Below are 25,496 nucleotides of genomic sequence, written 5' to 3' on the forward strand. Positions count from 1 at the left end.
AAAAAATTCACTTGGACAGTACCATAACACTGAAACACAACATGAAATAATGAAGGACACTCTGGAGTTGAAAAAGCTCACTAAGAAATGTAAACAGTAAGCCATAGGTGAGCTTTGTGTGAGGAGAAAATTACTTTTAAAGAAAATGGAAAAAAAACTGTAGCTTCAATGCATCAATAATTTCTTATTTCTTTCACTGCAGAATATAAATTACTAAATTAACAAAGAAACTGGTGTATTATTTTTGAGGATCTAGATCCAGTTAGCTAAAACTTTAAAATAACCATGTATATGTTAAAGTTTGTTGGAAGGAAGGAGACCTCATTGGTAAAGTACATGAGTGTCTAAATATCCACAATCCAGTACTAAGAAGCTATTTCGAAAGCATATGAGCATATTCAATAACACTTTAAACAATTCTATATAAAGTTTTTAAAAATGCTTGTTTGCACAACTCCTTGTTTAATTCACGTTGAAAATATTACCTCGATTTTATGTTACCTCACATAGTTTGATTCTGAAAAAGGTCTACAGCTGTGCAATCATGGCAATAGCTAATTGAGAGACTCTTAGCCATCGTAGAAATCTCAGGAACATAGGCCTATAGCCTTTAAAAGCTGAAGCAGTGTTTTGTTATGAATGAACATGGCATTGGTGAGGCTGCACCTGTACAATGTGTTCAGTTTTGGCCCAGTATCTAAGAAAGGATGTACTGGCATTGGATGCAATTCAAAAGGGATTCACTCAACTGATTCCCAGCTTAGCTCAGTTGGCTGGATTGCAGGTTTACAGAGCAGTGTGATGCCAACAACATGGGTTCAATTCCCATCACCAGTTTGAGATTACCATGAAATATTCAACTTCTTCCCTGGTCTGGTGGTCTTCTGGTTAAATCACCAACAGTTACTTCTCTCTCTAATAGGAGAGCAGCCCCTATGGTCTGGTAAGACTATGGTGACACAACAATAACTGATTCCTTATGAATGGGTTGACTTATCAAGAAAAGCTAAACAGTTTTGATTTTTCTTCAAGGAAGATCAGAGAAATAAGGGGTGATCATATCAAACATACAAGATTCTGAAGATGGTTGACAGGATAAGTGTTGAAATTATGATTCCACTCGTGGGAAAATCTTAAACGAGTGGAAGTAGTTAAAGAATAAAGGAATAGTCATTTAAAACTGCAGAACAACCTTGGTTATCCAAATGAGGCGGCCAGGGAGTTATTTTGTTCAGATCACTGAACATTCGGATAACTGATCTGATCATAAACAAGCAGTAATTTATGAGTGCTGGTTATCCGAACATCCCATGGTTATCCGGCAATACACATCATAATGCCATTTAACTGATAACTGAATGTTGAGTTGCCTAATACCATTTTTACAGGACCTTGAGATCTTGATCGGATCATCCAAAATTCATGATAATTCATATTCGGATAATCGAGGTTGTACTGTAATATGCAAAATGTAAATGTAAAATACGTTTACTTTGTTTGGCAGAAAGGTATTGTTTGAGTATGGAGTATAAACTGAGGATGGGACCAAATTGAGGATTATAAGCTTAGGAAGAGCATGACACAAATAGAAATTTAGGCTACTAACTGTAAATATTTCCATTTTAACTACCAGACATGTTGTCCTGCATAACATTTAAGAATGTACGTAGATGAGCACTTGAAACATCATAACATGGGTCAAATGTAAGAAAATGGAACATGTCTAAATAGGTCAATACAGATTTGATGGGCTGAAGGAAAGTTACACAGGAAACCTGAAGGAAAGATATACAGGAACCCATCATCAAAGTTGATTGCATTGGCTTACAATGTATTTCTGCAATTGTTTTTACTTCTGTTAATTACTTTTCCAGATGCCTTTATATTGTATGACTGTATGTCTTTGTCAATGCAGCATGAACTACCAATATAAATTGCTAATATAATATTAGAAGTTTTCTCACCTGCTGTTGGCTGAATTGTGAATGCACGATGAGATTGAAGAAAGCTGATCTGGAATTCAAAATCAACTGGACAGCTGCATCTCAAAGGGATGTTGATTTCCTTGCTACAAATTTTGAAAAATTAATACTATTAACTTTTGAATTAAAACCATCGGTTGTGTTATACCAATGTGGTACACAAATAAATCAATTACTATCATCACCTGAAACAATAATTATTCAGAATTGTAAAGAAGATTAGAAGTACATTGAGTCATCGAGATGTAGTATAGAGTCCTTCAAAAGTGTTAATCATATTATGTACAATATGCTACCTAAAAAGATGATAAAACTTTTTTTTTTCAGAAACACTTAAGTTCACTTCCTAGCTAAGTTATAAAATTTATGGAAATATTTTAATCCATCTTACATAACGCTTCAACTTCAGTTACAAATTTTTGCAAGACCAATTGTCTGGTAGATAAAACTGAAAGAGAAGAATAATTGAGGAAAATCAAGAGAAGGAGTTTTATAGAAGAGTTCCACATCAGGATGTTTTCAGAAAACAAATGTTGGTTATTAACACATGTTTTAATTCTTCTGTTTTGATTCTTAAGATGTTTTGATTCTTCTGTTTCCCCAACAATGCTAATATATATATTTAGAGTTAGTAGCCTAAATGTCTACTTGCGTCTGCTGAATTTGCAGGTTTAAATGAGCAGATCTCACGTGAAATCTAGATTAAGTTTAATGACGTTAGATCTTTGTCCTTTTTATTGACATCTTCACTTCCAGCTCAGCACTGTCCCCCTGACTTGTCCGACCTGCCTATCTTCCTTTCCACCTATCCACTCCACCCTCCTCCCTGACCTATCACCTTCATCCCCTCCCCCATTCACCTATTGTACTCTATGCTACTTTCTCCCCACCCCCACCCTCCTCTCATTTATCTCTCCACTCTGCAGGCACTCTGCCTCTATTCCTGATGAAGGGCTTTTGCCCAAAATGTGGATTTTCCTGCTCCTCGGATGCTGCCTGAACTGCTGTGCTTTCCCAGCACCACTCTAATCTAGAATCTGGTTTCCAGCATCTGCAGTCCGTGTTTTTACCTATCTTCATTTTCACCACCATTTCAGCTGGCTGCATGTCGCATATAACCATTTTAGACAGTTTAATGTAAATGAAGTGAAGTTGGTGTCATGGTGTTAGTTATCTCTGTCTTCTTTCATCTATCTTATTTGATCTGTTTCATCTCTTGATCTAGTCAAATAGGTATTAAAGATTTTTTAAAATTCATTCATGGGACATGGTGTTGCTGGCTGGCCAGCATTTTTCAACCAAGAAGGTGTTTTGAGCTGCCTTCTTGAATTGCTACAGTCCATATGCTGTTGATAGACTCACAATACTGTTAGGGAAGGAATTCCATGATATTGACCCAGTGACAGTGAAGGTTTGGCAATTTCCAGGCCAGATAGCAGGCAGCATGGATGGGAACTTGCAGGTAGTGATATTCCCGTGTATCTGCTGCCCTTGTCTTTCTAAATGGAAGTAGTCATGGGTTTGGAAGGTCCTTTCCAAAGAATTTAGTGAATTTCTGCTGTACATCTTCTAGACAGTATGTACTGCTGCTATTGAATGTCAGTGTTGGAGGAATTGGATGTTTGTTGATGTAATGTGAATCAAGCGGGTTGCTTTGTCCTGGACAGTGTCAAGCTTTTTGAGTGTTGTTGGAGTTGCACTTATCCAACCAAGTGAGGAATGTTCCATAACATTCTTGATTTGCGACTTGTCAATGGTGGTCGGGCTTTGGGATGTCAGGAGGTAAGTTACTCATTAAAGTATTCCTAGCCTTTGATTAACATCCACTGTATTTATAAGGTGAATCTAGTTATGTTTCTGGTCAATGGTAATCCCAAAGATGTTGATAGTGGGGGACTCAGTGATGCTAACACATTGATTGAATGTAAAGAGACATTAGTTAGATTGACTGTTATTAGAGATGGTCACTTCCTAGCATTTGTTTGACGTGAATGTTACTTTCCACTTGTTAGCCCAAACCTGGATATTGACCAGATATTGTTGCTTTCGAAGATTAACTGCTTCACTGTCTGAGGGTCATGAACGGTGCTGAACATTATGCAATCACCTGCAAACATCCCCACTTCTGACCTTATGATGTAGGTGTTGAGTCAAAGATACGCAGAACACTAGTATTAATTTTGATTGCACGAGCTTAAAATGTCTTTCTTTGAATGCTTTTGCTTCTGTCAATTATTTTACTAGCTGTGTTTGTACCAATTCCTGTGGAGCTGATATTACTGTTGTTCTTTTAGGTCAAGAGCAATGTATTATTGCTGTGCTGTAGTTCTTTTTAAGAAAATAAGAGTCAAGGGAGAGACATCAGATAGTCGTGCATATACTGCCATTACCAGAAAAATAACATATAGACAGAGGCACACATGCCTGAATTTTTCAAGGGAACAATATTTGTGGGTTTTTTGCTTTACCAAGTTTGTCATCATTGAGTTGCACTATATGTTCTCTCAGGCTAAATGTATACTCACTGATGGAAAATTATCCTAAAATCAGAACTGCTATAGGTTTATCTCCCATGTTGCTGCTTGCACAGCCTGGTTTAAAATTAATTTTACAATTCTGTGTAGCTTGTACAACAGCCTCCGTGCACTGCATTCAGGAAGAACTGTATCATTTACATTTACAGATAGTTTTCTTGTAATGCTGTAGTTGCATTCCAGTGAAACCTTATCAGAAAATCACTTAATGAGGCCTATAGGAAAAGTGGGGTTGGAACAGACCAGCAAAAAATATCATTCACGATTGCTCAAAAATCACCAAAAGTCTAAAGCAAAGTATAGCATACCATCAATGAAGGTATAAACCATATTTATCAATGAAACAAAAGTAAATTTAGCATGTCATTTAGGGTCATCATGGTGTGTAAATAAGACTCCCTCTTTCCTGTTAAGTGAGCTATATCACATTCTCTCCTTCCACTCAAAATGCTTTACGATATCTAACTTCTCTTCCAGTGTGATAGCTTTTCTTTTTCATTCACCACCTGCAATTTTACTGACAGATGCTTCTGGCCAACATTCTTGTCACTACGCCCCTCCATTTTTTTCGAAAAAAGGGATAATCAACCTTTCACTGGAAGCTGCTCAATATATTTCTCTCAGAAAGTTGCTCTTTGTGCAGTACCTGCCACAGAAAGCTGCTCTGTCGGCAGCTGACATCAGCACATGCACAGAATGGCATGAAAACCAGAGCTGACATTAGTGCATGCACAGAACGGAACAGAACAAAGCACACAAAACAATCACCGCTGGAATTGCACTATTGTAAACAGAGATAAGCATTCTCAAAAATACTTTTCCTTAATTTCTCAGTGAAGCTATAAGCAAATCACACTGCCAGAACACATGTTATCCAGAAGCCACCTGTACATTCATTTCTGCAGTTCCACAAGTGTTTACAGATGTATTACATTTTGGTAAAACAAAGAAAAGACTTACACAATTAAAAGTAGGGCCTTGGACAGTGTTTTAGAACAGAGAGAGACCTAGGGGTTCAGAGACATAATTCTTTGAAGTTTGTACCACATATTGGTAGGATGGTTAAGGTGGCATTTAGCATACTTGCCTTCATTGTTCAGACCTTTGAGTATAGAAGTTGGGATGTTACGTTGAGGTCATACAGGACATTGGTGCAATCTCTTTTGGAGTACTATGTCCGGTTCTAATCTCCCTGTTATAGGAAGGATATTTTAAGCAGGAGAGAGTTCAGAAACTACTTACCGGGATGTTTCTGGGAATGGACAGGTTGAGTTATAAGGAAAAGCTGGGTTAGTTGGGGCTTTTTTCAATGAAGTGTAGGATGTTGAGAGATGACCTTATAGAGGCTTATAAAATAACGAGGGGTACAGATAAGGCAAAGGATTGGTACCTTTTTTCTAGGGTGGGGGATTTCAAGACCAGGGGGCATATTTTTAAGGTCAGATGAGAAAGATTTTAAAAAGATATGAGGGGCAATTTTCTTTTTACGCTGAGTGGCTCCCTTGTGGAATGAACTTCTAGACGAGGTGGTGGATGAGGGTACAATTACAACATCGAAAAGACATCTAGACAAGTACATGAATAAGAAATATTTGGAAGGATATCAGCCAAGCGCACCAGATAGGATTATGGTTAGCATGGACTGGTTGGACCATGCTGTATGACTCTATGTTACTGGCTCAGCAAGATTTTCAGAATGACTAACATATTTGTAGCAATGAGTTAAATGATGCCCTAAGTCATGTCTGCAAGTTTGCTGAAGCCGTATTAACTATTTGGATTATTGTGTGCTGTTTTTATTCCATTGCCCAGGAAGGATATACTTGCCAGTAAAGGTTCACCAAACTAATTCCTGGGATAGTACGACTGTCTTATGAAGAGAGATTAGAGATATTGGATATGTATACTCTCACAGTTGGAAGAATGAGACACCATCTCATAAAACGTATAAAATTGTAGAAGAGATATGTAGAGTAGAAAGGATGATTTTCCTGGATGTGTGGATTAGAACCCCTTTTCTGAAGATGAGTGACTGGACTCAAATAGGAATAAAGGGATCTTTTTCAGAATGACGACCTGTGACAAATGTGATTCCACAGGTGTCCTTGTTGGAACCAAAACTATTCACATTATACATTAACAATATGGATGAAGGAACTGCGGGCACTGTTGCTAAGTTTGCAGATGACATGAAGATAGGTGGAGGGAGAGATAGTTTTGAGGAAGTGGGGAGACTGCAGAAAGACCTGAACAGGCTACAAGAATGAGCAAAGAAGTGGCAAATGGAATATAATGTTGAAAGGGTGAGGTTATGCACTGGTAAGAAGATTAGAGGCACAGACTATTTTTAGAAGACTTAGGGGTCCTAGTTCAGGATTCTCTTAAGGTTAAAATGCGGGGGTCAGTTGGTAATTTCAGTATTCAGTATATATGATCTGCCGGAATTGCTCACAAGACAAAGCTTTTCACTATGCCTCAGTACACGTGACAATAAAATCAATTCAATTCAATGCAAGAGGGCTCAAATACAAAACAGAGATGTACTGCTGAGGCTGTATAAGGCTCTGTTCAGACCACATTTGGAAATATTGTGAGCAGTTTTTGGCCCTGTAGTGTCACTCCCACAGCCCCCTACCCAGGATATGATCAAATGGCAAAGTAGATTTGATGGGCCAAATAATCAAATTCAGCTTCCTTGTATTTGGCTCCACCTTCAATAAATATATATACTAAAAGTAGATTTTTAATTAAATCAAATCTCTCATTGGAATCAGAATCATCATTTGATATATTACTTTCTCCTTCTTTACTTTAAGTTTTTGTTTGGTCAACTCATGTTCTCTAAATTCCTTATCTGTTTGTAGTTCAACTTTAAAAAATATGTCTCCCACTTTCTCCTCACTTTTCATTTTCTTTTTCTAAATAAATCCTACCAACATCCAAAAACAACCTCAAATTCTGTGGAATGAACTTCTAAACAAAGCGGCCATTTTATGTCCAGAATCACCACATTATTTTAAACAAAAGACAGAGATCATTATTAAATCCAGCGAATTCAAATCATGTCTGAGCCCCTAATTGTCATTATCCTAGCTAATGTTATTAGTGGATAAGTGAGATCTTAGACTGATTTCTGCCTTAATAGATTTTTTTTTAAATTCAGAAACACAAACACAACATAGTATAGATAATAAAATATAAGTTTATTATGCAAAAGAAAGGAAAGTAGGGTAGAACAAATTTACATAAAACGCAATTTGGAAAGACTTTGAAGTACATAGTAAGGAGTACATTCCTGCCTATTCCTACACTAACACTATCATACTCAAATGCCAGAGTGTACTCTATGGCACATCCAAAGGTTCAATTTAACTTTCTTTCTATACTTGGCCTTGAGAATTTGGTAGCCTCTTACTCAATTAGTCACAAAGCTGAGCTTAGGATTCAGGATTCTAACAAAACACTTCTATTCTGCAACCTTCAAATTAAAATCCTTCTGCTATTTTCTAACAGTTCTAAACTAAACCCTTTCTCTCAATGAAACTGTTTCTTATATCTAACTTCAATCAGGACTTCTGCAAACTGACAAATAAAAACTTTCAAAGTATGAATTTTTCATTAATCAATAAAAACCTGATCTTTCTGAACAGAAAGCAAGCTAATACTCTTCATTGTTATTATACCCACTTGTAAAACATTTCCAATGAAAACAACTTATCAAACCATGGACTTATTGGTAAACATCTTGGTTCCAGAAATGCAGACAAGCTAAATCATTAAATCCCCTTATAAACACAGTCCAAAGCCTACATGTCAATATTTCAAAATACGAATTCACAACTAAATGATATTGAAGTATATATAAATCACACAGTGGTAGTCAGTGAGCTGGATCACAAGATTGAGGAGTTAACCACAGTTATCAGTTCCATGTTGCATCTGACATGCATGCATTTGGCTGTTTCCCTGGAAATGTTGGTAAATGTCATGGAGACCCAGGTCCCACACCTTCAATGTCTACAGCCTGTAACTGAGCATACCACTAACTGCTGTTCCAATTACATCTTGGTCAATCCATCCTTCAGTCTCAATACAGGGAGAATTGGCTCCACAACCAAGGCCAAGAGATCCTGGGTGTGGGAAAGAGATAGGAAAATGGTGGACATCAGGCTCCTCTCTCCTAATAAGGAGAAAATACTGGATTTGGTGAAAGATAAACATGAACACTCATGCAGGAACAACAATAGTGAACTAACCCAGAAAGCTTCAGTTTGCTGTGCCATGCTGCTCTCCCATTTACATCACAGCAAAATCATTAACATTAGCACAAACTTTTGACCCTCTTTGACAACTAATTCCATTCTTCTTTTATTAGAGTATTAGCAGTAGACAATAACCTTCACTAAGAAAAGGTCAGCATCGATGACCCTCAGCTTCATTTCCACCTTTGAGGAGAAAGCCACTGATCTCTCAGAGAGTGAACCAGCACATCTTTCATGTGCATCCTTCCCCAGTCCTGAACCTTTCACCTCAGTGCATACTTTCCTGGATTGGACTACATCACTGCACATTCAATGAGTGCACCTTTGACACATCTCCACAAATGGTCAAGGAAGAAATCGCCTAAGTATCTGGCCTCAGAGGACTGCCGGAGACCAGGTGCTTGATCAAAGCCAAGAAGAAGACATGTTCTCTGCCATAATACAAAAATTGGTGTTTGGTAAATAGTGAGGAGAATAGCCTTAGAATACAGGAGGATATAGAGGGGCTGATCAGATGGGCTGATCAATGGAAAATGGAGTTAATTCTGGATAAGTGAGGTACAGCATTTGGACAGGGCAAATCAGGCAAACGGATACGATGGATGCCAAGAACTACCAAGAATAGAGGGATCTTGGGTGTGCATATACACCTGTCCCTTAAGTTATCAGCACAGGTAGATACAGGTGGATGTTTGCCTTGAAGGGTGTGGGTGGTGTCACAAATGTAGGTGGGGAGTTCCTGTACTAAGGGGGACAGGACGGTATCGATGTAGGAAGAAATGAGTTCAGTGGGACCGACATGTGATCGACATGTTGGAAATTTTTACCGTCTAGCTTGAATTTGAATCATTTATTGTCATGTGTATTCAGCATAAATACAGTGAAAAGTGTGTACTGCCGCCATGCATCGGCACTATTCACATTAATGAAGAATAAAATCTTAAAACGATAATTTAAAGAGAGTCCAACCTTTTCTTCTCCATTGCTAAAGCCCCACTCGAGGCTACACCAGCCCACACAATGTCACTGCCAGGCAACCAGTTCAGGCGGAGGCGCCAGTCCTGCTCCAGGCTTCACAGGCCGACTGACTTACTCTGCAGCTATGCTGCCTCTGAAGGCCACACTGTCTGTCAAGATGCCACCGCCGCTCCAGAACCCATCAAAGCCTAATCTAGTTTCTCAGAGAATGAGAGGAGGACTGAAAATGTTGCAAAAATAATGCAAGCTTGGGCTTTGATGACATGCAAATGCATGGAAGTAGTGTACTCACAGCTCAATAGCGAGATTCTGAAATTGCCACTCAAGGTGTGGTGAGAAAAAAAATTATTTGTCTCCAATTATCCCAGCTTTCTCACTTGGGGAGACCACGGTGAGGAAAATTCCACCTAATCATTTTGTAAATGTGTTTTTATTGTCTGCAGTAATATGACTTTCATATGAAAATTTCAAGTATTAACTTATTTTATTGATGTCATGAGAAAGTTTTTTGATGTCTGAGCCAAAAATATTTGCACATGATTAATGTCAAACTTTTGAAACATGCAAGAAATTATCTTTACAAAAAATTTCTAAAGTTCAATCCGAACCAATCAGTTACAATGACAGTAAGAGAAAAATTACAGCTAGTGTATTAAATATCCCTACAATGCTAAGAATCCTGTTAAAATAAGTGAATATATGACTTGCTTCATAAAAATTTTTAAATTAAACTAATTTCTGCATTATCTTCCTTGCTTTCTATAAATTGATCCATATCTTAACTCATCTCCCTTTGATACAAACAGATTAGAAAACTGTGTGTTTAGAACAAGCCCATATTTGCCTAACATTATCAAATGTATTGCTCATGCAGGTAAGAGATAAGCTAGCGTTAATATTGCATGATTCAAAATGTGACTCCACTTGTACAGTCAGGTGAAACATCACCGATATCTGTGCTAATGGCTGCTTATTGTTTGGAGTTTACCTTTACTGCCAACAATCTAGTCATGCATTAGTCAAGTAAAATCACTTGTTTTATGTCTTTGACAATATGATTTAAAATATGTTTCCTTGTGCTGACTGATCCATGAATTAGTGAAATTCAATTGAACGTAACTCAACAGATTGGTTCATAATACAATTGTTACACAAGTGCACAAAATAACATTTAAATTGGAAGTGAAGTGGACAGGGAAGAAGGTTAACTCAGAGTATAATGGAATCTTGATCAGATGGGTTAATGGGCCAAGGAGTGGCAGATGGAGCTTAATTTAGGTAATTGAGGTGCTGCATTTTGGAAAGGCAAATCAGAGCAGAAGGAATGGTAAGGTCCTGGGGAGTGTAGCTGAACAAAGAGACCTTGGAGTGCAGGTTCATAGCTCCTTGAAAGTGGAGTCACAGGTAGATAGGATAGCTTTCCTTTACTGATCAGAGCACTGAGTATAGAAGTTGGGAGATCATGTTGTGGCTGTCCAGGACATTGGTTAGGCCACATTTGTAATATTGTGTGCAATATAGTTTCCCTCCTATCGGAAGGATATTGTGAAGCCTGAAAGGGTTCAGAAAAGATTTACAAAGAAGTTGCCAGGTTTAGAGGATTTGAGCTACTGGAAGAGGCTGAATAGACTAGGGCTGTTTTCCCTGGAGCATCGGAGACTGAGGAGTGACCTGATGGAGGTTTATAAAATCATGAGGGGCATAGACAGGGTAAATATACAAGGCCTTTTCCCTTGCATGGAAGAATTCCAGAACTAGAGGGCATAGGTTTAGGGTGAGAGGGGAAAAACTTAAAAAGGATCTAAGGGGAAACTTCACATGGTGCGTGTACGGAATGAGCTGCCAGAGGGAGTGGTGGAGGCTGGTTTGATTACAACATTTAAAAAGTGACTGGATGGGTATATGAATAGGAAGTGTTTAGAGGGATATGGGCCAAGTGCTGGCAAATGGGATTAGGTCAGGTTAGGATATCTGGGCGGCATTGACAAGTTGGACTGAAGGGTCTGTTTCAGTGCTGTGTATCTCCATGACTCTATGTCTCACAGAATTGAAAGTAATAAAAAGGCACTATTTTCCTGTTGGCAGACTAACTTAGATTTTTTTGAAGAAGATTTCTGCCAGAATTAATTGAATAGCTTAAGAAAATACTGAATCTGTCTGTTTTGGTAATTTATCTAAAGCCTTTGCTCCAAACAGGACAGGGCATCATTGATGTCCATTTCTCCAAACAAGAAAGTTTTTGCCAGGCTGCATGATTTATGTATCCTGGGTTGACTGAGCAGGCCAAACCTGGAGCCACAGCTCTTTGGAGAGAATACAGACACACACATACACACCCATCCACTCAAACACACACAGGCGCGAGCGCACATCCACACACACACTCTGCAAGCGTGCTAAAAAGAGACAAACTTTACATAATATCAGGTGTACAACCTGATAGTTTTTCTCTGTCACAGTCATAAAAGACACCATTTGTGTAGTTGTTGTTTGATGTTCACTGATCTACCTAAACAAAAAGAAATAATGAATCAGTTTGTGAAAGTTATGTTGCAGTAGTCGTGTCACTGGGTTAGAAACTTTGGGTTTGAGTCCCATGCCAAAAATCTGTAAGCCACATGCATTCACAAAGTGGTCAAAGAAGTTGGTAATCAACCTGTAAATCTTCTAATAAATCTGATGGATGCCATTTAAAAGTCAGATAGACCTTTGGTCAGGCATCCTGCAGGCCCATTGTAGTACTCTGCCCAGAAGTGTGGAGTATTGGGCAGAAACCCTAAGAAAAAGGAGGAGAGAGAAGGCAGACAGACAGAGACACAGTTTGTATTTTCCTACATTCTATAACTAACAGCAGTATTGCTGACATTTTGAATAAGTACAATTAATCTACTCCAAACATCTGTTTTTTGACTCTTCTATAACTTCTACCAAAGGAACCACAACTTGGAAAATGAACAGGTGAATTCAGCAAGCCACAAACTGAAATTACTAATAACTTACTAGCCAGATAGATCACTTTGATTGTCTCTTGTATTATCACATGTGCAATAACATTCTTAAGTCAAAAGATCATAATTCCATTTTTGCATTTCAGCTCAGAAATGCATAAAACAGTCTCTGACTCTCCCACAATATTCAAAAACAGCTACAGTTCTTTAACATTTATAAATGTTCATTCTTCACTTGCTGGAAAAGATTGCATATTCTTAGGGATACGAATCTTGGAGCAACAAAAGTAAACATCCCAGTAGGACGCACTAATTGCAATTATTTTATTCCAATAATGTTTTGTTTAAAATCTGAACCTCAAATTATTTGAAATTATTTGAAATGTATACTTAATAGGTACCTCACAAACAATACATCAGGACCAAGCAATTTAATTTGTTTGATAACTTCAACAATGGTTGTTTTCTGAAGATAACTGGTTGTGCTGTGTACAATTCCAATTCAGTAACTCTGCATCACACTTTTCAACCATTGGTCTGTATATGATGTTTCAACATTACAGTGGAGAAGGAAAAGACTGGGAATGATGGAAAGGAAACAGGGAGGACACATGCAGCCGACTCAGAAATGTAACCTAACCCAAGGCTACAGTCCCAGGTCAAACTGTACTATTCGTAAATTGGATGTGTTACCGGATGCGAAGTTAAGCCTCAGATCTCTAACTAACACACATCAGCTATTTCCATGTTTGTAATATCACCCATGTTCAACCTGTCAGTTTTGTTGCTGGTGGAAACCAAGCACTGTCCTCATTATCTCAAGGCTCAACTTTTTCTCTTTTCTCCCAGTCAGCTTTGAATTCTCTCCTTTGCACAAGCTTCAAGATTCCAAACTTCTGCTCCTTCTGTCTTATCCTAAAATTTCTCTGAACCATCAGTGGGCTTTGAGCATTACCTGGGTCAGAGTGAGGGATTTGGGTTTAATTGAGTGGGTCGCCTAGTCAAGGAAGGAGAGCTTTGAGGGCCCCGTGTGGGGGGAGGGGTTGTGTAGAATCAAAGGCCCTGTTAAGGGCTGGGGATTGGGGGGATCTGCAGCAGTAGATTAAAAACCCAGGATTGGATATTGCAGGCGTTGTATTAATGTGAGACAGTCATAGGCTGGAAGTGTGCTGGTGGTGAAGAGTGGGAGGAAACAACAATTTGCTGGGATGAGAGTATTGAAATCCAGGTTGGATTGGGGCTGGGACCGGAAGCCTTAGATAGTTTTAAAAGGCTTGGGAGGGCGTGGACAGGAGATAGAACAGGTCTGGGGAGAGGGTAAGTGGTTCTGGTGAATAGTGGATTGTGGATCATGGTAGGGAAAACAACCAGATCCAAAGTGGCGGAGGATGCTCTGATGTCGAGGGAGGGGGTGGGGGGCAGGGATGGGCAAGTGCCCAAAGACAGAGCCTCCTAAGACAAGCATCTGGATCCTGTGGGAACCTGTAAAGACACTCATGTGCTAAATTTGTCAAACTTTCATCACGTTTCATCATATTTTCAATTCAATGAGCTGCTGAATTTCCCAATTCTCAGGAAACATGACTATTATAATAAGAATTATAATCAGGCTCACAATATTATTATCAGATTTTATGTTCCAACTTGGCTCCTTGGAGGAGTTTGGCTACTTACCCACTTAATGGCCTCTCAAAGCTACAACTGGGAGGTTGGGTTGGAGGTGGGTTTGAGTTGGGAAATAGATTTTGTGGTCTTTAATCCAAACCACCTTATCAAAATCCCCTTCTTTCTTCCAAATGAAAACACCCTACTTATCACAATTATTGCATGTTATTTCATTCTTTCATTTCATTCTCCCAGTTTCTCCATCCCTGTTGCATCTGTTAGTATAATGCCATTTCCCACAAGGCCGCCTCAAACATGATCTCTTTTTCCTCAATCGAGGAATACTTCATGAGGTATGTTGTCCAAAGATAAATGGAGTAGTCCAAATAGATTCTGACCAATGTACTATACTACTGATGCATTAATTTCTTCCTTTTATAATTCAAGCACCTTGAGATATGGGCGAACATTCCATTAACCTTTCTCATTGCTTTTTGCAATGGTTCGGTAGCTTTTAAAGATTTATTTATTTAGCTTTTGAAATCACTTTGCTCCTCTACAGTTCCAAGATTTTCATTCTTTTGAAAATACTGTGATGTACAGGAGATCACAGCATTCAAGTGAATCTTTGAGGCATTGAAACATCCTTCCAAAAAATTGAAATCAACTTATTTGCCAAGCAGAAAACATTAACAGCTAGTGTGCTTCCAATTAAACCTGTTGGATTATAACCTGGTGTTATGTGATTTTTAACTTTATACAGTCCAACACCGGCATCTCCAAATTATTCTACAATATCTTTACCTACAATAAAAGTTACAAAAACTTTCAAATTCTTTATCTTCGGTATCTGGTGCAAACAGTTCACCAAATTCATTCTGTGGCATTTTGGCTATGGCATCTTCGTAAGGATCCCACTTCTGATCTGATTGGCTGCTTTCATTTTCAGAATCAATCTTCCACAACAAATCCTCTTTCTTTCCACCCAATCCACATATTATTTGAAGTTGAAGGGTGGTGAGGTTGACTACCATTGACATTAAGGCAGCATTTAATTGAAGTGACATTAAGAAGCTCAAGCAGGACTAGAGTCAATGGGAGAGAGGGAGAACTGTCTGCCTGTTGGAGTCATACCCACCACAAAGAAAGTGGTTGTTGTTGTTATAAGCCAATCATGCCCTACACCACAAAATGGCTGAAGGTGTTTCTCAGTAGAGGTTCCAGGACGACTTCACCAATGATCTTCCCTCTGACAAAGTCAAACTAAGGGCGTGCTGAGTTAAGGTTAAGTTCGGTGTTCAGTTTAATTCACAACTTCTCAGATACTGAAGCAGTTTGTGCCTGGATGCAATATGAGCCAGACAATATTCAGCCTTGGTGCAGTAAGAAGCAAGTAACGTATCCCTGATAATCTTTCGATCTATCTCTGCCTTAAAAATAATGAAAAAGTCTGCTTCCACCATCTTTCTAGGTAGAGAGATTCAAAAACTCACTACCTTCAAAGAAAAAGCTTTGCCTAAATTATGTTTTGATTGGACAACTCTGATTTTTAAACAGAGACCCATAAAAGGAAACACCCCCACCCCACAAACCTTGTTAAGACCCCTGAGGATTTGGTGTGTTTCAATCAAGGCATCTTTCAATATTCCAAATTCCAGTGAATACAAAACTATCTTGTGCAAACTTGCAACATATGACAACCTGCCTATTCCAGAGACGAGAGTAAAATCTTCTCTGAACTGCCTCCAGTAACTTACATCCTCCCTTAAACAAGATTTGGAGGTGCCAGTGTTGGATTGGGGTAGACAAAGTTTTAAAAAATCACACAATACCAGGTTATAGTCCAACAGATTTATTTGGAAGCACTAGATTTTGGAGTGCTACTCCTTCATCAGGTGTTGTGGAGCATAAGATAGATACAGAATTTATAGCAAAAGTTTACAGTATGATGCTAATGAAATGATATATTGAAAAAGACTGGATTGTTTGTTATGTCTCTCATCTTTTAAAATGACCATGCGAGTTTCAGCTCTTTCTTATGTAAATCCCAGAACTTTTTTTAATGTTACATTCTCAAGTGAACTTTAACAATAGGTGCCATGTCAGCTCAGATAATGCATTGAAAGTGTAAGGTTAAAGTCTGCCTGTCTGTGTCACAATGTGCAGACTGATTCTATTTTGGGAAAATGGATTTACAGAATCTTACATGGATTCGTGCACTTTTTGAGCAAAATAAAATGTAATTCTGCAAGTACAAATTCACCCCACAAACCTTTATGTGTGGGCGTGCATGTGGATGTGTGTGTGTGTGTGTGTGGCCGGGGGGGAGCCATGTGAGTGTCTGTGAGAGAGTGTATGTATGTGTTTGTGTGTGAGTGTAAAGGGATGTAAGTCTGTGAGAGGGTGCATGTGTGGGTATCCCATGGGATGGCCTCGACCAGGACCTTAGCTTCATGTCACACTACAGTTGACCCCAATGCGCATATGCGCGCGCACACACACTTTTCCCATACACATACCACCATTCTCACATCCACACACGTACCTTCTCACAGATTTATACCCGTTCACACTCAGACCATACTCATAGACATTCACACGCCGCCCGGCCCCCACCCCCCCCCCCCCCCCCCACCCCCCACACACACATGCACGCACACAGGTGAGTTTAAAAGCATAAAGGTAGATAAATCTCCAGGACCTGATCAAGTTTATTCTAGGGTATTGTGGGAAGCTAAGGAACAATTGCTGGGCCTCTAGTGGAGATATTTGTATTATCTATATCCACAAGTGATGTGCCAGAAGACTGGAGGGTGGCTAATATTGTGCCTTTATTTAAGAAAGCATGCAAAGAGAAACCTTGGAACTATGGACTAATGAGTCCATAGTTCCAGTGATTGGTAAGTTATTGGAGGGGTTTCTGAGACTTAGGAGTTACATGCATTTGAAGAGGCAAGGACTGTTTAGAGATAGTGACCATGGTTTTGTGCATGGAAAATTGTATCTCACAAACTTGATTTGAGTTTTTTGAGTATGTGACCCAGAAAATAGATGAGGGCAGAATGGTAGACTTCATCTACATGGAAATCAGTGAGGCCTTTGACAAGTTACTGCATGGTAAACTGATTAGCAAGGTTAGATCACATGGGATTCAGGGAGAGATTGCCAATTGTATACAAAATTAGCTTGAAGGTAAGAGACAGATGGTGGTGTTTTTTTTGGACTGGAGGCCTGTGACCAGCAATGCTCCACAGGATCAATGCTGGATCCACTGTTTGTTAATTATAAATGACTCACATGAGAATATATAAAGCATAGTTACTAAGTTGCAGAAGACACCAAAGTTGTTAACATTTTAGACAGAGGAAAATTATCTAAGATTACAAAGAGATCTTGATCAATTGGGCTAATGGGCCAAAGAATGGCAGAGGGGGTTTAATTTCGATAAATTTTGAGATGTAGCATTTTGATAAGATGAACAAGGGCAGAGCTTACACAATTAATGGTAGGGCCCTGGGGAGTGCTGCGATGGAGTTGTTGTCAGCATATTGAGGCTCCAAGATGGAGATGGTGGAGACCTAGCCCTTGAACCTCTTAAGGTTGAACAGCCTGCCTTCCATGTAGTAAGTGATTTGAGCAAGTTTTAGTCAGTGAAATGGAGGATGGTGGCAATGAAGATGGTGAACAGAGTGGGTGCAATGATGCAGCCCTGCTTGACCCTGTCTCCACAGTGACAGGTTCACACCACAGTTGCTAAGCAATGTCACAGACATGTCACAATGCAACAGTCTCAGCATCCTAATGAAGTTATCAGAGTAGCAGCATCGTGACAGTTTCTACCAGAGACTCTGGTGGTTAACTGTGTGAAAGGCGTTAATTAGGTAAATGAAGACCATGTAAAGCGGTTGTTTCCATTTCTGACATTTTTCTTGTAATTAATGTGATGTGAAGATCATGTCTGTTGTTCCTCTGGACGAATGGAAGCCACATTGCAACTCAAGGAATATATCCTCAGGTAACAACAGAAACCTATTGGCAAGGACATGTGCAAGTACTTTGCCAGTGGTTGACAGAAGGGAGCCTCTGTATTTCCCAGTCAGCCTCATCACCCTGTTTGAAAATGGTCACAATCAGAGCCACACTGAGCTCCGAGGGGAGTTCGTCTTTGAGCCAAATCTTCAAGAACCAAGCATGTATGTGTTCATGGAGCTGTGAGCCACCTCTCTTTTAGGATATCTGCAGGAATCTCATCAGGATCAGCAGTCTTGTTGTTTCTTAGGTTCCTTATGGCATTTTACACCAGTCAGACTGGGAGGTTCTCCCATGACACCCTGCATGGACTTCTGGGGGATTTGGTTGATGATTTCCCAGTTAACATTGGTATTATGGTTGAGGGTTCTTGTAAATGCTTTCTCCAGTGGGTGTTTATTTCATCATTGTCATTGTGCAGTTTTTGTGCATCTTTCAAGTGCATGGAATTTAGACCACAGACTGTGTATTGCTTTGCTTGTGCTAAAGAAGCCTCTTGTGTCACCGACTCAATCTGCTGGAGTTCCAAGGCCTTATCAGTCAACCAATGGTTCTGAGCTCCCTTATCGTCTTCTGGACATCAGCCTTAGCTTTGGCATTGGTCCTTCCTTTGCCCTTGCAGTTTTTGTCATTATGCCAGTCAGAACGATTGTTCTTTTCTTAGAAATGAGCTGTTCAATTTCCATGTCAATCTTATCAAGCCAGTCCCGATGGTTTCTGGTCTTGTACCCGAGAATGTTATTGCAGGTACTGAGAATGGTTGATTTAAGCAGACTCCAGTATTCTCCTCTGGGTATTCCTGAAGTCAGTTTTTAGCAAGTGACGCCTGTAGATGTTGCATAATGACCATGTCACCCAGGCTCTCGATGATAAGTCTTGGCTTTTCTGAACCCTCCTCTTTCTGTATGACCTGATAGGCATTGTGGAATGGATAAGGCAATGATCAGTCCAGCAGCCATCTGAGCCAATCATAGTCCTGGCAGTATTCACATCCCAGCAGTCCCTGGAGTGAACAATGACATAATCAGTGAGATGCCATGGTTTCAAGTATGGGTGCCTCCAAGATGCTTTGGATTTGTTTTTCTGCTAGAAGAGTGTATTTGTGATGGTGAGGTTGTACAATGCACATTTTGTGAGAAGGAGTTGATATTGCCAATACCTTTCCTTCCTCTGGTGCCAGTCCAACAGTAATGATCTCAACCAATCCTGCCATTTAAATCCCCAAGAAGAATTACCTTGTCCTCTTTGGGGATCCTTGACAATAGCGTGACGAGGTTGGCATTAAGTATTTCATTTACGTCCTCCTCGAAGTCAAAGGTTGGGGCTTACGCGCTCACAATTGTAGCCATCTGATTGTTAGAGAGCATCAAGTGAATGTTCATGAGTCAGTCATTGATCCTCACAGGAAGTTTAGAGAAGCAACTCATGAGCTTGTTCTTAATTGTGAATCTAACACCCTGAGATCTGAGCTCATCAGCAGCCTTCCCCATCCAGAAGAAGGTGTAACCACCTTTTGCCTCCTTTGGTTGCACTTTGTCTGCAAAGCAGGTTTCAGAAAGAGCAGCCAGGTTGATCTGGCATCTCTTCAGTTCTCTGGCTCTGATTGCAGTTCTTCTCTCAGGTTGGACACTTAGCTCGGTTCATCAGGGGTCTTACATTTCAGGATCCAAAGTTTATTATTCTCCATCTCTGACTGTACGTGGGTGATCCCTCTGGATGTGGTAATCCAGTCAAGCGTTTTAGAGTCATGGAGTCATAGCAATGTACAGCATGAAAACAGACCCTTCAGTCGAACTGGTCTATGTTGACCAGATATCCTAACCTAATTTAATCCCATTTGCCAGCACTTGGCCCATATCCCTCTAAACATTTCCTATTCATATACCCATCCAGAAGCCTTATAAATGTACCAGCCTCCACCACTTCCTCTGGCAGCTCATTCCATACATGCACCACCCTCTGCATGAAAACATTGCCCCTTAGGTTCCTTTTAAATGTTTCCCCTCTCACCCTAAATCTATGCCCTCTAGCTCTGGACTCCTCCACCCCAGTTAAAAAAAACATGTCTATTTATCCTATCTATGCCCCTCATGATTATATACACCTCTATAAGTCACCCCTCAGCCTCCGATACTCCAGGGAAAACAGCCCCAGCCTATTCAACCTCTCCCTATATCTCAAGTCCTCCAACCCTGGTAACATCCTTGTAAATCTTTTCTGAACCCTTTCAAGTTTCACAATATCCTTCCGATAGGAGGGAAATCGGAATTGCACACAATATTCCAAAAAGTGGCCTAACCAATGGCCTGCACAGTCACAACATGACCTCCCAACTCCTGTATTCAATACTCTTACCAATAAAGGAAAGCATACCAAATGTCTTCTTCACTCTCCTATCGACCTGTGACTCCACTTTCAAGGAATTATGAACTGTTCTCCAAGGTCTCTTTGTTCAGCAATACACCCCAGGACCTTACGATTGAGGGTATAAGTCTGGCTCTGATTTGCCTTTCCAAAATGCAGTACCTCACATTCATCTAAATTAAAGTCCATCTACCACTCCTCGGCCTATTGGCCCCTCTGATCAAGTTTGAGGTGATCATTAGGGCACCTTTTCCAACCCTCTCCCCAACTGGGGTAAGCAAAGCGGATCCCGTACAGGGCTGTTCAGTCATGGGCACAGCTACTGAAATGCACTAACTGCCTCATTCAGGAATAAAGCAATCAAATATGACACTGTGCCTAATGTGTAAGTTTGTGCCCAGGGGCTTCCAGATATCACAATCCTGCCCCCACCCCGCCACTAGCGGATTGCCATCAGACTTTTGTTCAGGATGTATGAAGGGCTGGTACAGCTTGAGAGGAAGCTTGAGCATATATCTTTTAAACTGGGGAGGCTGGTGCACTGACAAGCCACCACATGGACTTTGGCAGATAGGGATCGAAGCCCAGTGGCATGGAGACCAAGACGACTGGCCAGTAAATTTTGGGGGATTAGGAGAAAACATTTTTCACCCAGGGGCTGGTGGATATGCAGAATGCAGTGACTGGGAGGGTAGTTGAGGCCGGAAATCTAAAAACTTTTAAGAAGTATAACATTTTACTTTCAAAACTGCAGCTTCTGAAAATCTGAAACAAAATCAGAAATTGTTGGAGAAATTCAGCAGGCTGAGTAGCTTCTATGGAGAGAACGCTTAGTTAACTTTTTCAGTTCCACTCTGATGAAGGATTAGTAAACCCAAAATGTTGACCGTGCTTTATCTCCACTGTTACTGCCCAACCTTTAAAAAATACCTGGTTGAACACTTGTAATTCCATAAAATTCAAGTATATGGAACAAGTGCTAGCAAGTGGGACTAGTGTAGATTTAGAATTGTTTTTTTTGGTGCAAATTTGAGGGCTGAAGGGCCTCTTCTGTACTGTTTGATTCTGTGATAGAATACACTCCACTTGCCTAAATAAATTGAGCTCCACTAACGCTCGTGAAGCTCGATATCATCCAGGACAAAGCAAAAAGAAAAACAGGACACAGATAAAGAACAGCAGGTTCATGGGAACAGTATGACATGCAACATCCAAGTCACCATTACCATGATTTGGATTTTTATATTGTAATTCCTTAATTGTCACTGGATTAAATTCCTGGAACCCTCTTACCAAACTGCATAATCAGTGTACGTTCAATAGACAGACTGCAGTAGTTCAAGAAAGCATCTCACCGTCACCTTCCCAAGAGTAATTAGGAAATTGACCATACATACTCACCTGGTCCATGATGGTCATGCAGCATGAAAAAATAAATTTGTAGATCTTTGGGTAGATCTTCAGATGGAGGGAAAATTGGAGGCTGGAGAGGTTGGGAATTTGGAAAACAAAGGGAAGATGAGAAGTGGGAGTAGGAAAGAAGAGATTGGAGACCCAAATGCTTATTGGAATTGGGATTAAGGGGAAATTGGATCCAAAAAGCAGCTGAAAACTCTCAAGAAGGGATTGGATAGGTCAAAGTGTGAGGATTAGAAAGGTTGGAGAATTCCAGTCATGGTGAAAGGGTGAAATGTAAGCTCGTTCTAGGAGGTAAGTGGAAATAACAGTTCCGGTATCCAGCACTCCCCAACTCCCTACATTTGATTGTCCACGGCTAAAAAAATTCAGCTGGCCAGCGTTAAGTTTGTAACAGTGAGAAAATGTAAGGCTGGAACCTCCTTCAAATACCAATTTAGCTGTTTGATTGCTTACAGTAGGTTAATTGCCTATAATCTACTCTGCTTCCACTAAAACTAAAAATAGGTCGGTAACAGGTTCATTGACATCAGGATTCAGATTTTTACATTATTTTGTCACACTCGACACAAACTCATGACTATTATGGGTTAAAAGTCTTCCCATTCTACATCTTATGTAGCTTGACTAAGTATGACAAGTAATCATTAGTTGTCAAGTTTCTATATGTAAATTATGACCTAAAATATCACTTTTTAGAATCCCTATATTGTGTAAACAGGCCCTTTGGCCCAACAAGTCCAAAGAGTAACTCACACATATCCATTCCCCTTCCTCTGATCAATACACCTAGCCTATACATCCCTGAACAGTATGGGCAATTTAGCATAGCCAGTTCACCTAACCTGCACGTCTTTGGGGTGAGGGAGGAAATCAGAGCACCCAGAAGAAACCCACGCTGACACGAGGAGAATGTGCAAACTCCACACAGAGAGTAGCCTGAGGCTGGAATTGAACCAGAGTCACTGGCGCTGTGAGGCAGCAGTGCTAACCACTGAGCCACTGTGCCTTATTCTGTGTCAGACTCTAATGTAAATGTCCCTCCAGTTTTGTGATGGTTAGAAAGTGAACTAGCTACTTTCACAATTAATAAAAAGAACAGGCAATAAATGCTGTCTAGACTATGATACCCATGCACGACAAGAGGAAAAACAATTGTGACACCTTTTGACCCAGAAGCAATATAATGAAGAAAACTTGTAATCTCTTTTAAATGTCTGTGAAGTCTATAATTGCTTTAAAAACATTTTAAAAAGGATTGTTGTTGAGTTTGCTTCATTTGTAATGAGATAAATTGAAATTTTCTTGGATCCATGGAATCTGGTGAACTTTGGCCTGAAAGCAATACCAATATCAATGCCATGTGGCCAGACAGAAAGTAGAGATGCGGACACACAGGAAGGCTACAATAGAGGAGTAGAGAGTGAAAGTGATCAGTATACAGATATAGAGCAAGCGACAGCGAAGCATACTAAATTATTGTAACAAGCAAGGCGGCCAGGTCTGTCAATCAAAGATTGGCGTGGAGACAGAGCGGAAGAGTCGGACATCACACAGAGCCGTGGTAATAGGGGACTCCATAGTGGGAGGAACTGACCGGGGTTTTTGTGGCAGCAGACGGGACTTAAGGATGGTGTGTTGCCTTCCTGGTGCCAGGGTTAAAGACATCACAGATAGAGTGCAGGCAATCCTCAAGGACAAAGGTGACGAGCCAGAGGTGGTGGTACATGTCGGCACAAATGATGTCGGGAAGAAGAGGAGGAACATACTACAGCAGGACTTTGGAGAACTAGGAAGAAGGCTGAAAAGCAGGATGTCCAAGATGGTTATCTCCGGTTTGCTTCCAGTTCCTCGGGCTGGTGAGGCCAGAAACAGGGAGATAATGGACTTGAATGTGTGGCTGGGGAACTGGTGCAAGAAGCAAGGATTTAAATTCTTGGATCACTGGGGTATGTTTTGTGGTAAGCATAAATTCGACAAGAGAGACGGTTTGCACCTGAATAGGTTCGGGACCAGCATTCTGGCAGGCAGGTTTGCTACTGCAACACAGCTATGTTTAAACTAAGTAGCGGGGGGGAGGGGACAAACTGGATGTTTAAGAAGGAAATTGGAGTGAAAGTTAGAACAAGGGAAGTCAAGAAAGACAACTATATCAATGAGGCAGAAAACTCAGAAAGGGATCATGCTGTAAGGTTGAGTGAAATAGGAGTTGATGGGAAGGGTGAGGGCAGTAACAAATTAAAAATACTATATATGAATGCACGAAGCATTAGAAATAAGATGGATGAGCTTGAGGCTCTTTTGGAAATTGGCAGATACGATATTGTGGGGATAACTGAGACGTGGCTTCAAGTGGACAGGGCCTGGGAAATGAATATTCAAGTCAACACGTGCTATCATAAGGACAGGCTGATGGGCAGAGGGGGTGGGGTGGCCATGTTGGTAAGGGATGATATTCAGTCCCTTGCACGGGGGGACCTAGAATCAGGGGATGTAGAGACAGTGTGGATAAAGTTGAGAAATACTAAGGGTAAAAAGACCCTCTTGGGAGTTATCTACAGGCCCCAAACAGTAGTCTGGATGTCGGATGTAAGTTAAATCAGGAGCTGAAATTGGCCTGTCGCAAAGATGTTACTACAATTGTTATGGGGGATTTCAACATGCAGGTAGACTGGGAGAATCAGGATGGTATTGACCTCAAGAAAGAGACTTTGTGGAGTGCCTCAGAGATGGATTCTTAGAATAGCTGGTGCTGGAGCCAACCAGGGAGAAGGCAATTCTGGATCTGGTATTGTGCAACGAACTAGAATTAGTCAGGGAGCTTGAAGTGAAGGAGCCATTGGGAAGTAGTGACCATAATAAAATAAGCTTCAATCTGCAATTTGAGAGGGAGAGGGTACAATCGGAAGTGACAATATTTCTGTTGAATACAGGGAACAATGGCGCTATGAGGGAGGAGCTGGCCAAAGTTCAATGGTGCAATACCATAGCAGGGATGACAGTGGAGGAACAATGGCGGATATTTCTGTGTATAATGCAGAAGTTGCAGAATCAGTTCATTCCAAAAAGGAAGAAAGATCATAGGAGGAGGCATGGGTGGCCGTGGCTGATGAGGAAAGTTAAGAAACATATAAAGTTAAAAGAGAAAAAGTATAACATAGCAAAGATAAGTGGGAAAATGGAGGACTTTTAAAGAACAACAGAGGATTACTAAGATGGAAATACGCAGAGAAAAAATGAGGTACGAAGGTAAACTGGCCAATAATATAAAGGAGGATAGTAAAAGTTTTTTTAAGTATGTGAAAGGCAAAAAAATGGTTAAGACTAAAATTGGGCCCTTGAAGACAGAAACGGGAATATATTACGGGAGCAAAATTA

General features: G+C 40.2%; 1 protein-coding gene across 1 annotated transcript in view; it reads right to left on the minus strand.

Moving 5' to 3' along the window:
* cfap221 (cilia and flagella associated protein 221) overlaps nucleotides 1–25,496 on the minus strand; it is a 212,631-nt gene that overhangs the window by 171,160 nt on the left and 15,975 nt on the right. The window contains exon 7 of the mRNA XM_072578328.1: nucleotides 1,965–2,068. Within this exon, the coding sequence (XP_072434429.1) occupies nucleotides 1,965–2,068 (104 nt within the window). The remainder of the gene's footprint in view (nucleotides 1–1,964; nucleotides 2,069–25,496) is intronic.

Source organism: Chiloscyllium punctatum, chromosome 10 (assembly GCF_047496795.1).
Source record: "Chiloscyllium punctatum isolate Juve2018m chromosome 10, sChiPun1.3, whole genome shotgun sequence".
NCBI lineage: Eukaryota > Metazoa > Chordata > Chondrichthyes > Orectolobiformes > Hemiscylliidae > Chiloscyllium > Chiloscyllium punctatum.